The following is a 16,034-nucleotide window of genomic DNA, read 5'->3' as shown; positions in this document are numbered from 1 at the left end:
GTCTTTTCCTTCACACATCCTGTCTTAAGGGTATGTCTGTGTTTGAATAGGGTGACCTGGCCCAGGAACTAAGTATTTATCATTACAAAAGACTGGCCAGGCTCCCCAGGCAATCCAATCAAGTAACCTGCCAGACAGGAGATAAACAACAACAGGAGAAAAATATTAAAATTTCTGTTTTAGACCGCCTTTTCTGTGATGTAGTTGTGATGTATCTGAGGGTGGTCTTAGGTTACACCCCTTCTGTGATGTACGCGTAATGTTTCTGGGGGTGGTCTTGATCTACAGGGTGGCAATTTCAAAAGTCTTTATAAGGCCTTGCACACCATTTTTCTGGGTCCCTCCTCTCCTTCAGGTGAGGGGAGCACCCTGTTGCAACAGATCAATAAAGGCCAAGCCTACAGGCTGCTGTTTTGCTCCAAGTAATCCTGGTTGGTGTCTTTGTTTTTTGTCCAAGGGAGCCCTCGGATTTTTCCGTTAACAGGATGTCCAGAAATCTGCCTTTTACATGTCCGGAATGTAACCTCTGCCCACTTTCCCATCTGTCCCTGCCCGTGGCTGGTATGCGATGCCCCCCTCCCATCTAAAGGGGGCAACCCTTCAACCGAAACCCTCACCCTAAGTGACCTCCTGGGTTGCTTGCCCATAGCCCAGCCCTGCTTGGGTCAAGACTGCTTCAAGGAAGAGGTGAAAGTGATGCAAGCTTGTGCCAAAAGAAGTTAATTTTCACCAGGGGGGGAAAGAACCTTGTCGCCTGTTTATGGGTCAGGGTTTGCAAACCGGCACAGCTCCCCAAGAAAAGAGCTGAGCGTCAGCAAATTGAGATGGCCTAGTGACCCATAGCCTTGGGGGGAGGGAGGGACCCCTCCCATTGTCAAATCCAGCGAAGCAGAAAAAAAGAGAGATCATCCCTTCAGTAGATGAGAGTCCAGGCCAGGAGAGCAGAGAGCAAGGATCTCGGAGGAGCCAGCATGAGTTACATTATACGCCCCTGGGTCGCAGGAGACCTTAAGGCCATCATGCGACTTATAAGGGTAAGAGATTTGGGGGTGGGAGGGCGAGGAGAGCACCCAGAAAGCAGGATATTTGGGTACAGGGAGTGCCTTAGACCCAGAGCTGGATTTCTCCCCACCCCATTTATGGTTGGGGTGCACGGGGCATTCGGGGAAGGGAAGTTACCGTATTTTTCGCTCTATAAGACGCACCAGACCACAAGACGCACCTAGTTTTTGGAGGAGGAAAACAAGAAAAAAAAAATTCTGAATCTCAGAAGCCAGAACAGCAAAAGGGATCGCTGCGCAGTGAAAGCAGCAATCCCTCTTGCTGTTCTGGCTTCTGGAATAGCTGCGCAGCCTGCATTCGCTCCTTAAGACGCACACACATTTCCCCTTACTTTTTAGGAGGGGAAAAGTGAGTCTTATAGAGAAAAAATACAGCACCTCTGTTGAGGGACACGTCATGCTCCTTCTGGGGTGCTTTGTCCACCTCTGGACCCCATCCTGCGCTCGGCTCTCACCTGCGGCACCGAGAAGCTGTCGGCGTGCGACAACAGCCACGCACTGGGAACGGCTTCGACCGGCCGGCTGAACCAGGCGAGGGGAGCCGGTGGGTCTCAAACCCTCGGGGAGTTAGGGACGTCCTCTGCCTGTGAGGACAGACTCTGGGAGATGGAGCGGACGAGACCAGGAGTGGGTCCAGTGGTCAAGAGGGAATGAGGGGCAAATGGGGTTTATCCACCTGGGAAGGGAGCCCATCGTGGAGAAGGAAAACTCTGATCCTCAACCTCCTCTGCCTTGCCGGACATCTTCAGGGTGCGCTGGGCCCAAGGGTAACCCGAGCAATGCGGTCCAGGTCTGGTCCCATATCCAAGGGTTCTGTGAGCAGTCAGTCCAACAGAGCCAAGGCAGGAAACCAGGCAAGGACAGGCACAGAATCTCAGGCAGGTTCTGGCATACAGCAACATTACTCCCACAACCTGGGGCAGGGTCCGACAGCCTTTTATCTCTGTAACGGCCGGTCCTGATCCCCTGGCGACTCACCTCCCTGTCTCGCCCGAAGGCGAGCACTCCTCCCGCGAGTTCTCAGGTCTCTCCTTCTCTCAGACCTCAGTCTCTGCAGCTCAGGAGACGTCGGTGGGTTACTAGACCCAGAGGCCACCTCAGCCTCCCCTGACCCAACCAGTAGTGGAGCAGCTGTAAGCGATGGCCCAGCTGGAGGCAACGAGGTCATCCCTGCATCTGGAGCCAGGGCAGGATCAGGCCCCTGACTCGGCCCAGCTGGTGCTTGTTGCAGGGGAACCTATGCAGACTGGGGCTCTTCAGGATCAGGCCCCAGACTTGGTTCAGCTGCCTCCTGGGGCAAAGGATCTGGTGCAGACTGAGACTCCTCTGGCTCTGAGTCCGAGTCCCAGGCCATCACACAGGAGAAGAAAAGGCTCTGGAGTAAACCCTACACAAATCTGGAGCGGAGTCCCTAAGAGGGTTGGATGAGGCCTTGTACGCCTCCTTCCAGTAACCCCTGGAGGCACACTCCATTGTCTCTCAAGATAAACAAACCATTTATGACCTTTGCATTCCACCCACTCAAGGTGGGGAACATTTGTTATTTATTCATGTATCACATTTACTGACTGCTTTGATCTTCCAAGGATCTCAAGGCAGTGTAGATGGTTCTCTCCCTGCCCCCATTGCAGCCTCACAACAACCCTGTGAGGTAGGCTAGGCCAGGCATAGGCAAACTCGGGGATGGTGGGACTACAATTCCCACCATCCCTGACCACTGATCTTGTTAGCTAGGGCTGATGGGAGTTGTAGTCCCAAAACATCTGGAGGGCCGGAGTTTGCCTATGCCTGGGCTAGGCTAAGGAGACAGCGACTGGCTGAGTGGAGGATTTGAACCCTGCTCTCCCGGGTCCTAGGCCAATGCAGTAACCACTATGCCACACTCGGATGGGCAGACGTGGCTCCTCGGGTCTGAAATCCTGGAGAGATGCTGCTGTCATTCAGTGTAGGTGATGCTGAGCTGGATGGACCAATGGTCGGAGTCGGTAGAAGTCAGTTTCCTATGTCCCTACGATGCGGCCGGCATTGTAATCCAAGGGCCTTGCATGACTCATACACAACATTTTGCTTCTTCCAGGAATCTGCAGCTTTCCACAAAGCTCTGGACCAGCTGACAACCACCCCAGCACGTAAGGAAAATTCTGCGGCGACGGCAGCGTTTCCTTGTTTGTTTGTTTTTTTGAGTTTCAAAGCTTTACTGCAGGACAGTCTTAAAAGAGTTGAAAATAAAGCTTATAAAGATACCAAGTAATACATTGCTCCGCTGAGTTCTCGGGTTCAATTTTCTGCCGGAAGAGACCACTCAGGTTTTCAGCAATGAGTCATTATTTAGCCCAGGGAATTCCAAACTTGGTTCTCCAGCTGCTTTTGGACTACAACTCCCATCATCCCTAGCTAACAGGACCAGTGGTCAGGAATGATGGAAACTGATGATGGCAGCATTTCGTATTTAAATGGATTGCAGCTGGCACACTGACCTGTAACCTTGAGGGCTGGCATCGCTCCCCACATCCTCTTTGACAGCGGCCCTGGGTACGTCCAGACTGTCACCTCTTTTTGGGTGGGGATTCCCCTGAAAGATCAGAGGGGTGGTTTTTTTGCAGTAAGGAAAGTGATGGGGAAATGCAGTGGGAAAGAATGAGATAAGATTCGCTTTGATGAACCGCCGTCTAACCTCCCTGCCAACAAATCAAGATAAATGCTCTATAAATGGGATGCTTGTAGGATAAGAGTATTCTCAGCCTTCCTCCCATTTCTGGATTCCGCCTTTTGCAAGTGTTACCGGAAAAATCCGAGGGCTCCCTTGGACAAAAAACAAAGACACCAACCAGGATAACTTGGAGCAAAACAGCAGCCTGTAGGCTTGGCCTTTATTGAACTGTTGCAACAGGGTGCTCCCCTCACTTGCAGGAGAGAGGAAGGACCCAGAAAAAATGGTGTGCAAGGTCTTATAAAGACTTTTGAAATTCCCATCCTGTAGCTCAAGCCCACCCCCAGAAACATCATGCATACATCACAGAAAGGAGGGGTTGAGGGAGGAGTTGTGGTGGTAACCTGAGTGTCCTGTCACCTGGCTGCTTCCTCCTTTCCCCCTCCCCATGAGTCATTTTCTGACGACAAAAGGTAGTCGTAGTTTCCTGCCCCCTGAGGGAAGATCTGATCATTGTCCTTTGTTCCAGTCCATGCTGAATCCACTCCCATATGCAAGTTCTTTGTGATCTTGATGGTCTTCTGTCTAGGACCATCAGGGTTGGCATAGCAACTGGGCAGGGCTCCTGTGGATGTGCTGGGATGGTGAAGGGATTATGGCTGGCCTGTATCAAACCTTCCCCATTTTGTAGTCCTTCCTTCATGGAGTCAAATAAAAGTGGAACAGTGCAAATCCGATGTATGGTTGATTTTTCTATGAATTTATAACAGAAGCGTGGTGTATGTAGTGTGTGAGTGTGAGTGTGTGTGAAGTTTGTACAAACTGAATGATTGGGGTGGGGGGGTTCCTGCTACACAAGACCTTCGGATTCTAGTAGAAAGCAAAATGGCTCTCACAAACTGGGATGTGGTTCACCCCGATCTCCATAACAAATATTGATCCATCGATCTATTGATCTATCTATCGTCTGTCTGTCTGTCTACAGTGGTACCTCAGTTTATGAACTTAATCCATTCCGAAAGTCTGTTCTTAAACCAAAATCGTTCTTAAACTGAGGCGTGCTTTCCCTAATGAGGCCTCCTGCCGCTGCTGCCCTTCCACCGTTCGAATTCTGTTCTTAGACAGAGGTAAAAGTTAAAGCTCTGGTTTCCCCAGTAGTGATGTATGGAAGTGAGAGCTGGACCATAAAGAAGGCTGATCGCCGAAGAATTGATGCTTTTGAATTCTGGTGCTGGAGGAGACTCTTGAGAGTCCCATGGACTGCAAGAAGATCAAACCTCTCCATTCTGAAGGAAATCAGCCCTGAGTGCTCACTGGAAGGACAGACCCTGAAGCTGAGGCTCCAAGACTTTGGCCACCTCATGAGAAGAGAAGACTCCCTGGAAAAGACCCTGATGTTGGGAAATATGGAGGGCACAAGGAGAAGGGGACGACGGAGGATGAGATGGTGGGACAGTGTTCTCCAAGCTACCAGCATGCGTTTGACCAAACTGCGGGAGACAGTGGAAGACAGGAGTGCCTGGCGTGCTCTGGTCCAGGGGGTAACGAAGAGGCGGACACGACTAAACAACAATTATGCATTTTGTTACTACAGTTATTGCTATAAACTCAGATTTCCAATACATCACAATAATTTATAAATTACTCCTTACAAAACTTCTTTTAACCCAACAAGTGATATCAATTGATTACAATTGCTTTCCAGATATGTCGAAAACTTCTTCCATTCCTTTAGGAAAGTCTGGTCCTGCTTGTTCTTAATTTTCCCTGTTAGTCTCACCATCTCAGCATAGTTCATCAATTTCTCTTGCCACTCTTCTTTAGTTGGTATTTCTTCTTGTTTCCATCTTTGGGCTAATAGTGTCCTTGCTGCAGTTATGGTGTATAAAAACAGCTTTTTTATCATTCTTATTAATTTCTGTACCCACAATACCCAATAGAAGGGCATCTGGTTTTTTAACAAATGTATATTTCAACATTTTTTTCCACCTCATTATAAGTCATTTCCCAGAAGTCCTTCACTTTCTTACATTCCCACCACATATGGTAAAAGCTACCTTCTTTTTCTTTACATTTCCAACATTTATTATCAATTTTATACATTTTGGCTAATTTTGCTGGTGTTCTATACCACCTATATACCACCATCATTTTCATAATGTTTTCTTTCAATGCACTACATGCAGTAAATTTTATTCCCTCGTTCCATAATTTTTTGTATATTATGTCCAATGTCTATGTTATGTACTGAAGTTCCCACTCTGGGCCAGCAGGGGGATACTGTAGATAGTTTTCACTCAGGTCCACATATGCAAATAAGGGATTGAAAGTGATGTTCAGTGATTGGATAGTTACAGAAAGTGTTACAGTTGCGTTGTAGTGGAGCTCTATATAAGCAGGCTGGCTGAACCCTTCAGTCCAGTTCTGTTCTGGCCTGTGAATAAACAAGAGCTGTTTGAAGAATCACTGTGTCGTTTGATATGTTCACCCACAACTTAACATCTATAGCCCAATGAATCATAACAGTGTTTTAAATAAATCTGTCCTTTTCTTCCTAGTTCTCAGAAAAGATGGGTTTGAGAAAGATTCCACCTTTGGGTGCCTCGTAGCTGAGCTGCCCCCAGAACAGAAGAGCAGAGACGGTAAGCAAAAGAGGCGGACTGAGCCTTGCAAGGGAAACTGCTAAACTTCTTTTTGGCGTGGGCGGGAAAGTGGAGCAGCGTTGCCTAGTGGGTGGGGAAAACAAAAGAAACTGGCTATATATGTGTGTGTGTGTGTGTGTGTGTGTATATATATATATATATATATATATATATATATATATGCTTTCGTAGATTTTCACGGGTATAGGAATGCAGGTTTTGGTGTCCTCGGGTGTCTTCCCGTGTAAAAGTTGGGGTGTCTAGGCGACGTTTCGACGAGGTCTCACTCGTCATCTTCAGGCTGGTGCTTTCGGCTTCTTGTTACTGGAACAGAGCAGGATCTCAGTGTTTGAGTTCCTATAAATACTGTTGAGGAGGTGTGGTGTATAGCCTCCAATGTTCTGGGCCGAGAGGAAGTTCCCAGGCTAGTGTGCCTTTTCTTCTTTTGTTCCTTAATTGCTTGAGGGATATCTTGAGTGATTTCTTGAGTGATATCCTGAGTACCACTTAGGTGGGTCATTAGGTGTGGATTAGTTGCTAAAGCCTTTGTGTCTTGACCTCTTGAACTTTGTGAAGAGTTTTTCTGAGAAGATGGCTGTACTGCACTTAGTTGTGCTCTGGCTTGGCTTCGTGTATAGGGGCGAGCTGTGGTTTTGTGGCCTGTGCCAGCCAGATCTGTGTAGGGATTGCAGGGGGGTGCAGCATCCGGAGGTGCCACCATGGTTTGGCTACTGGATGGTGTCTGTAATTTATCTGTGGAGAGGGTCTGGGTTTGGGTCTGGTGTGGTTGATTGGTGATGGCGTTCTGTGTGCCTCTGGATCTGGTGTCAGTTTTTGTGGGGAGGGCTAATTTCCAGATGTCTGGCAAGCGGGATGTGTCGTCACGCTTGTTCATGTTGTGAGGGTGTTTCTCTATCTCGATGGCTTCCATGATTATTCTCTTGTGGTGATGTTCCATGTTAGAGAGCAATTTGGAATCTGCAAAATTAATTTCGTGTCCTGTTTCTTTCATGTGTTGGAAAAGAGAGGAAGTTTTTTCTTCTTTTTTGACGGCATTCTTGTGTTCTGCGATACGTGCATTTATTCGTCTGTTTGTTTGTCCAATGTACGTGGCTGGGCAGACTTTGCAGGGTATTTTGCAGATTCCAAATTGCTCTCTAACATGGAACATCACCACAAGAGAATAATCATGGAAGCCATCGAGATAGAGAAACACCCTCACAACATGAACAAGCGTGACGACACATCCCGCTTGCCAGACATCTGGAAATTAGCCCTCCCCACAAAAACTGACACCAGATCCAGAGGCACACAGAACGCCATCACCAATCAACCACACCAGACCCAAACCCAGACCCTCTCCACAGATAAATTACAGACACCATCCAGTAGCCAAACCATGGTGGCACCTCCGGATGCTGCACCCCCCTGCAATCCCTACACAGATCTGGCTGGCACAGGCCACAAAACCACAGCTCGCCCCTATACACGAAGCCAAGCCAGAGCACAACTAAGTGCAGTACAGCCATCTTCTCAGAAAAACTCTTCACAAAGTTCAAGAGGTCAAGACACAAAGGCTTTAGCAACTAATCCACACCTAATGACCCACCTAAGTGGTACTCAGGATATCACTCAAGAAATCACTCAAGATATCCCTCAAGCAATTAAGGAACAAAAGAAGAAAAGGCACACTAGCCTGGGAACTTCCTCTCGGCCCAGAACATTGGAGGCTATACACCACACCTCCTCAACAGTATTTATAGGAACTCAAACACTGAGATCCTGCTCTGTTCCAGTAACAAGAAGCCGAAAGCACCAGCCTGAAGATGACGAGTGAGACCTCGTCGAAACGTCGCCTAGACACCCCAACTTTTACACGGGAAGACACCCGAGGACACCAAAACCTGCATATATATATATATATATATATAGCTCAGCAGGTAAGGGACAGAAATACAAAACCAGGATGATTAGCAGGATGAGGAACGAATGTTGGGGTTGTCGATTTATTACGCGATACGCTGCGGGGTGAATGGAGGTGGAGACGGCCGCTAAGCCGGATGGCTTTAAAAGAGAATTAGGCAAATTCGTGGAGGAAGAGAGGGCTATTGTTGGAGATTTGATGTTTTCATCCCCAAAAAGTTTTTGATTTGAGTTTCTACTGAAAGGAGGCTGCATTTTAATGTTGTATTTTGATCTTGTTATTAAGTCAGCCTGGCCTTTGGCTGGTTAGCATCCCATAATATCCTTTTAAATGGGTTTGTGGGAGGTTTAGATTATTGGCTTGGTTTGTTCTTGTTTTTCTTATGTATGTATTTTGTGTTTTTATCTCGTATTTTGATGCCCTGAGATCTACAGGTGAAGGGTGGTATACAAATTTAATTAATAAATAAAAATAAAAATAAAAACTACCGTATTTTTCCATATACAGGTCATGCCTCGGGTTACAGATGCTTCAGGATTCGTTTTATCAGGTTGCAGACCACCGAAACCCGGAAGTACCGGAACGGGTTACTTCCGGATTTCGGCGCTCGCGCATGCGCAGAGCTACCAAATCGCAACCCGCATTTGCACAGATGCGCCACTGCAGGTTGTGGGCGCTGCGGGTTGCGAACGTGCATCGCATCACGTTCGCAACCCGAGTGTCCACTGTATAAGACTAGGTTTTTCCCCTAAAAAATAATGTTCAAAATTTGGGGGCGTCTTATACACGGGGGCCATTTCCCCCCATTTTCTTAAATCAGGATCCCAAAAAATAGGGGGTGTCTTATAGACGGAAAAATATGGTAATCCTAAAACTGCAGGTGAACTGATGCTGAATTTGGGCTTCCGCTGGTGTTGGGAATTATCGCCCAGCCCATTCCCTTTTAATATGCTTTTTAATTTTGCTTCTCCTCCTTGCTCTCCAGGTTGCACAATAGTCGGGTACCAGTTCCATTACCTGTCCTACTGCACGTGGCACGGCGGAATCCTCTTTGGCGAAGATCTCTACGTTGTGCCGGAATTCCGAGGTACTCAGGAAGTTGGGTGCCTCTGAGCATGTGCAGAGTGCACCCCTCTCTCTTCTGACTGAGCGCACAGACGATAATCAGTAAACTAGGATGAGGAACAGTGAAGGATCGGAGGGCAGATAAGCGGGAAAGACTTCATAGCTAATATAAAATATAAAATAAAACATAGCCTTTTTCGGATCCATTTTATGGGTTTGCTGGACGGGTCTGACTCATAGCTGTCAACCGTCCCTTATTTGGCGGGACAGTCCCTTATCCCAGCGCCGTGTCCCCCTGCTGTCCCTTATTGATGATGTCCCTTAAATTTCCTGGGTTTCAAAGGAAGCAGCTCTTCTCCCTCCCTCCCTCCCTGCCGGCCAGGGAGGAGGGAGGCTCCAACTGTGTTGCTTGGCTGCGTTGCTCACCCAATAAGGAGTCTAAGAACGACTGGGGGGCGGAGCTTGCATGCTTTGTGCCAATCAAATCGGCCGCCTTGCCTGGGGACTCGCCTTTGCTCAGCGCTTCCCAGAGGAGAGGTGACGGTGGTTTTCCTTGCTGCATCCCCTTTGCCGGGTTGCTGCGCTGTGGGAACCACCGCTTGAGGCTTCATTTGGATGCTGGTTGACTAAAATCCCTTATTTTGGCTGCTGATCCCTTATTTTCGAGGCTGCTGGTCCCTTCTTTTCAAATCTGTAAGTTGACAGCTATGGTTGACTGTTGGGGATGTAGTTGTTGCAGTTGCAATAAAGTGTCTGGATAGTTGCCTGCCAATAAGAGTCAGTTCTGTTGTAAACAAAATCTGCCCTTCTTCCCTTATGGGGTATCCAAGAGCCTGTATAGAGTTCTTAAGTGGGTTCCCTATCGGTAGGAGAAAATAACAGGCCAAACAGAGAATATTGAGAAGCAAAGCGGCTAGTAAGCTGGATCTTTATTAAAGCTGTTGCAACAGGGTCCTCATACATAAATTCCTGCAACAGTTCTTTCACCCAGTTTCGCCTCTGGCCCTGCCCATCTCTGGTAAGTGGCCCCCAGAAGGTTGTGCGCATGGGAATCTGGCCCTCAGACTAAAAATAGGGTTCACACTGCAACTGCTTTTTTTAAAAAGTCCCGAAGCGAATGCAACATGTGTCCACGTGTCTGCGCGTTGCGTCTCGGCACTTCCCTCTTCCACGCATGCGCGTGATGTCATTTTGAGCGTCTGCGCCTGCGTGCACGGCGAAACCCGGAAGTAACGCGCTCCGTTACTTCCGGGTCGCCGCAGAGCGCAACCCAAAAATATTCATCTCGAAGCGTATTTACCCTGAGGTATGACTGTAGCCGTGCAGCAGAGTGGCGCAGCGGAAGCGTGCTGGGCCCATAACCCAGAGGTTGATGGATTGAAACCATCCTCTGCTAGCTCAATATTTAGGGACGCGGGTGGCGCTGTGGGTAAAACCTCAGTGCCTAGAACTTGCCGATCGCATGGTCGGCGGTTCGAATCCCCACGGCGGGGTGTGCTCCCGCTCCTCGGTCCTAGCGCCTGCCAACCTAGCAGTTCGAAAGCACCCCCGGGTGCAAGTAGATAAATAGGGACCGCTTACCAGCGGGAAGGTAAACGGCGTTCCGTGTGCTGCGCTGGCTCGCCAGATGCAACTTGTCACGCTGGCCACGTGACCCGGAAGTGTCTGCGGACAGCGCTGGCTCCCGGCCTATAGAGTGAGATGAGCGCACAACCCCAGAGTCTGGCAAGACTGGCCCGTACGGGCAGGGGTACCTTTACCTATGACTGTAGCCCTAACACCCTGCTAATGTATTAACCTGGGTACAGTGCTTCTGTGTGTGTGTGTGTGTACACACACACACACACACACACATACACACACGGGTGGCGCTCTGGGTTAAACCACAGAGCCTAGGACTTGCCGATCAGAAGGTTGGCGGTTCGAATCCCCGCGACGGGGTGAGCTCCCATTGCTCAGTCCCTGCTCCTGCCAACCTAGCAGTTCGAAAGCACGTCAAAGTGCAAGTAGATAAATAGGTACCACTCCGGCAGAAAGGTAAATGGCGTTTCCGTGCGCTGCTCTGGTTCGCCAGAAGCGGCTTAGTCATGCTGGCCACATGACCCGGAAGCTGTACGCCGGCTCCCTCGGCCAATAAAGCGAGATGAGCGCCGCAACCCCAGAGTTGGTCACGACTGGACCTAATGGTCAGGGGTCCTCTATCTATCTATCTATCTATCTATCTATCTATCTATCTATGGCAATATTAACTGAACGAAGCTGTGCTGGGCCCAGGGGTAATCTGTGAAATGCAGTCCAGAATCCAAAGGTTCTGATGGGAGTCAGTCCAACAGAGCCAAGGCAGGAAACCAGGCAAGGAGGCAAGGACAGGTACAGCATCTCAGGCAGGATCTAGCATACAGCAACGTTGCTCCCGGAACCTGGGGCAGGGTCTCTGTCAGGGTAACGGCCGGTCCTGATCCCCCGGCGACTCACCTCCCTGTTTCGCCTAAAGGCAAGCACTCCTCCTGCAAGTACTTGGGTCTCTCCTTCTCTCAGACCTGAGTCTCTGCAGCTCAGGAGACGTCGGTGGGTTACTAGACCCAGAGGCCGCCTCAGCCTCCCCTGACCCAACTGGTAGTGGAGCAGCTGTAAGCGATGGCCCAGCTGGAGGCAACGAGGTCATCTCCGCATCTGGAGCCAGGGCAGACTCAGGCCCCGGACTCGGCCCAGCTGGTGCTTGTTGCAGGGGAACCTGTGCAGACTGGGGCTCTTCAGGATCAGGCCCCAGACCTGGTTCAGATGACGCCTGGGGCAAAGGATCCTCTGGTACCGAGCCCCAGTCCCTCACACAAGCAGATATTTTTAAACCGAGAAAACGCTCAAACTCTAGTTCAGAATGTCCACAGCTAAAAATGAAGTGTGATTAACTTGTTCATTCATTCATTTTTCCCCATTTTCCCAACCAGGCAAAGGCATTGGCACGAGTTTAATGAATAAAGTGGCAAAGGTGAGGCTGAACAGGGGTGTGTATGTCTGTGTTGTTGTTGTTGTTGTCGTTGAGAAGGAGCCCGGCTAGCCACCCCTGACTGAACCAGGCCAGAGTGTGAATGGACTATTTATCCGTTTCTTACATTTATACCACACCTCATTGTCCAAGGAGCTCAAGATGCTGTACATAGTTCTCCCCCCCCCCCATCATATCCTTGCAACAACCCTGTGAGGTAGGTCAGGCTGAGACTGTCCCAGGACGTTTCCAAGCACAATTCAAAGTGTTGGTGCTGACCTTGAAAGCCGTAAACGGCCTCAAAGGCCCAGTAGACCTGAAGGAGCGTCTCCACCCCCATCGTTCAGCCCGGACACTGAGGTCCAGCTCCGAGGGCCTTCTGGCGGTTCCCTCCCTGCGAGAAGCCAAGTTACAGGGAACCAGGCAGAGGGCCTCCTCGGTGGTGGCCCCCGCCCTGTGGAACGCCCTCCCACCAGATGTCAAAGAGAAAAACAACTACCAAACTTTTAGAAGACATCTGAAGGCAGCCCTGTTTAGGGAAGCTTTTAATGTTTAATAGGTTATTGTATTTTAGTGTTTTGTTGCAAGCCGCCCAGAGTGGCTGGGGAAACCCAGCCAGATGGGCGGGGTATAAATAAATTATTATTATTATTATTATTATTATTATTATTATTAGCCCATTTCTCTGCTGAAAGAATTATTTAGACGCTGTCGTTTGATGCCATTTTACCATTGTACTGTTGAGAGTGTATTAACTTATGGTCTATGTGTTGGAAGCCGCACGGTCAGGGGAAAAACAATGCTGTCCAGGATTGTAAAGATTGTGGAGAGAATAATTGGGTGCACTCTTCCCACCTTGGATCAAATTACGCTTCCAGGTGCCATAAGAAAGCTGCAGAGATAGCGCAGGATAGTGCTCACCCCAGAAATTATCTCTTTCAGCTTCTGCCTTCTAGAAGAAGGGACAGGGTTATAAAGACCAGGACTAGCCGCCTGAGAAACAGTTTCTATCCAAATGCGATTTTGGTTTTAAACACAGTGTAAGGTAGTCTCTGTGGGAGCATATTGTATTTAATTATGGGGTATCAGAGTTTTTAGGGGGCTAACCAGGCTGGGACGCGGGTGGCGCTGTGGGTAAAAGCCTCAGCGCCTAGGGCTTGCCGATCGAAAGGTCGGCGGTTCGAATCCCCGCGGCGGGGTGCGCTCCCGTTGCTCGGTCCCAGCGCCTGCCAACCTAGCAGTTCGAAAGCACCCCCGGGTGCAAGTAGATAAATAGGGACCGCTTACTAGCGGGAAGGTAAACGGCGTTTCCGTGTGCGGCTCTGGGTCGCCAGATGCAGCTTCGTCATGCTAGCCACGTGACCCAGAAGTGTCTCCGGACAGCGCTGGCCCCCCGGCCTCTTGAGTGAGATGGGCGCACAACCCTAGAGTCTGTCAAGACTGGCCCGTACGGGCAGGGGTACCTTTACCTTTTTAACCAGGCTGGGATAGCTGGGGTAGCAGGCTTGTTGGTTTTTGAATGTCTGACGTAGATTTTTTCAATTTCGTTGTTCTGTATGGGACAATGACAATAAAGATTATCATATCGTAAAGGTTTCTGGGGATTGTAACTACGGTACCCAAAATTCTTTGAGGCAGATGTTCTTAAGGTTGTACGTTGCCCAGTGGCGTAGCGTGGGGGGTGCAGGGGGGCCCGGCCGCACCGGGAGCAACATCTGGGGTTAGGGCAAATCCACAGGTTAGGGGGCGCAAATCCACGGGTTAGGGGGCGCAAATTACTTGCCTTGCCCCAGGTGCTGACAACCCACGCTACGCCACTGACGTTGCCTAAGATCTTTTGATAAAGGGCAGTTTTATTCCTGTTTAGACACACCCACCCAGATGCTTAGAAGGTTGAGATGATGCTAATCTGCTTTTAGGATTTTAACTGCCATGTGTTTTAAATTTGAGCTGCAGATTTCACTAGATTTTCTTGCTTTTATCCCTTTTTTGTAAACTGCTTTGAGGTCCTCCCCTCACACAATGAAGAGGTATGGAAAAATTTTATGAAATAAAATGAATAAATAACGGCCTCCAATTCCGCCCCCATCCCCTCAGATTGCGTTGGAGAAAGGTTGTTCCGAGTTCCGATTCATCTGTGCCCGGTGGAACCAGCCGGCGATGGATTTCTACGCCAAGTTGGGAGCCGTGAACGTCACTATTCGGGACCACTGGCACCTCTGCCACATCGAAGGAGCGCATGTCCGGAAGCTAGCGCAAGAAGCGAGGAAATAGGAGCCGAGATATATTGGCAGTAATGTTTGGCCCAGAATTATTCAGGATTACTTTTCATGCCTCTGGCTCCAAGCCCTAGAGGCCATTTTGGCAAAGGTTTAGGCCCCCTCCTGCAGGACGGACCTTCACTAAGCTGGGTGCCCTCTGGAAATTTTGGACTACAACTCCCATCAGACCCAGGGAGCTTGGCTGTGCTTGCTCAGGATGATGGGAGTTGTAGTCCAATGCATCTGGAGGGTGCCAGGTGGATGAAGGTTGTGCTATACCCCAAACCCCTGTCTGTCTCTCTCAGGAACCCTGGAGTCCTGGTTCCTTAGGCTTTCTTCTGTCCCCGCAAATCCTGCTTTTCTTGATAATATTTTATTGATTTTCCAAAAATAACATATATAAAAACAACAACAATACAAATTCAAAATAAATCAAGTTGGATTCCCCCTAGTCCCGTCCTTGGTTCCATTATTACTCAACATACCGCATGTCCAATGTTCAATTTTAAAACCATATAAATTACCTATTGTCTATTCGTATCCAAATTACAATTAGTCCTAACACCCTGCTCATGTATTAACCTGGTACAATGCTTCTGTGTATAGATACTGATTATAGATATAGATAGATATGTAGATATATATAGATATATATATAATTGGGTGCACTCTTCCCACCTTGGATCAAATCTATGCTTCCAGGTGCCATAAGAAAGCTGAAGAGATAGCGCAGGATAGTGTGCACCGCGGAAATGATCTCTTTTAGCTTCTGCCTTCTGGAAGAAGGTACGGGGTTATGAAGACTAGGACTAGCCGCCTGAAAAACAGTTTCTATCCAAATGCGATTTTGGTTTTAAACGCACTGTAAGGTAATCTCTGTGGGCGTATATTGTATTTAATTATGGGGTATCAGAGTTTTTAGCGGGTTAACCAGGCTGGGATAGCAGGCTTGCTGGTTTTTGAATGTTTGGTGTAGATTTTTTCAATTTCGTTGTTCTGTATGGGACAATGACAATAAAAGATTATCGTATCGTATATGCAATAAACATCTCCCATTATTCTTTAAATTCGTTGTCGGCTCTTCCTCTTAGTTTCATTGTCAGTTTTGCCATTTCAGCATATTCCATTAATTTAACTTACCAATCTTCTTTGAATGGGACGCCTTCTTCTTTCCAATGTTGTGCTAACAGTGTCCGTGCGGCCGTAGTTGCACACATAAATAAGTTCTTTCGTGATCTTGGTATGTCCGTTCCTGTAATACCTAATAGGGTATTAGCTTCTGGGTTTTTTTTAACAAAGGCTATTTTAAACATCATCTTCATTTCACTGTACAGTGGTGCCTCGCAAGACGAAATGAATTCGTTCCGCGAGTTTTGTCGTCTTGCGATTTTTTTCGTCTTGCGAAGTACGGTGTCGGGAAAGTTTTGGAAAAGCTTCAAAAATCA

At 48.5% G+C, this 16,034-nt stretch overlaps 1 protein-coding gene across 1 annotated transcript; it reads left to right on the top strand.

The window, feature by feature from the left end:
• Positions 1-776: 776 nt before the first annotated feature.
• On the top strand, positions 777-15,656 carry LOC114582596 (thialysine N-epsilon-acetyltransferase-like). The gene is made up of 6 exons (XM_028703749.2): positions 777-1,034; positions 3,139-3,190; positions 6,270-6,353; positions 9,263-9,364; positions 12,291-12,331; positions 14,426-15,656. The coding sequence occupies exons 1-6, from the start codon at positions 921-923 to the stop codon at positions 14,600-14,602; spliced, it is 570 nt and encodes a 189-aa protein (XP_028559582.2). The 5' UTR covers positions 777-920; the 3' UTR covers positions 14,603-15,656.
• The last annotated feature ends 378 nt before the right edge of the window (positions 15,657-16,034 follow it).

The sequence above is a fragment of the Podarcis muralis genome, chromosome 13 (assembly GCF_964188315.1).
Source record: "Podarcis muralis chromosome 13, rPodMur119.hap1.1, whole genome shotgun sequence".
NCBI classification, from domain to species: domain Eukaryota; kingdom Metazoa; phylum Chordata; class Lepidosauria; order Squamata; family Lacertidae; genus Podarcis; species Podarcis muralis.
The sequence above is the reverse complement of the archived record's forward strand: the minus strand, read 5'-3'. Positions and strand labels throughout refer to the sequence as shown.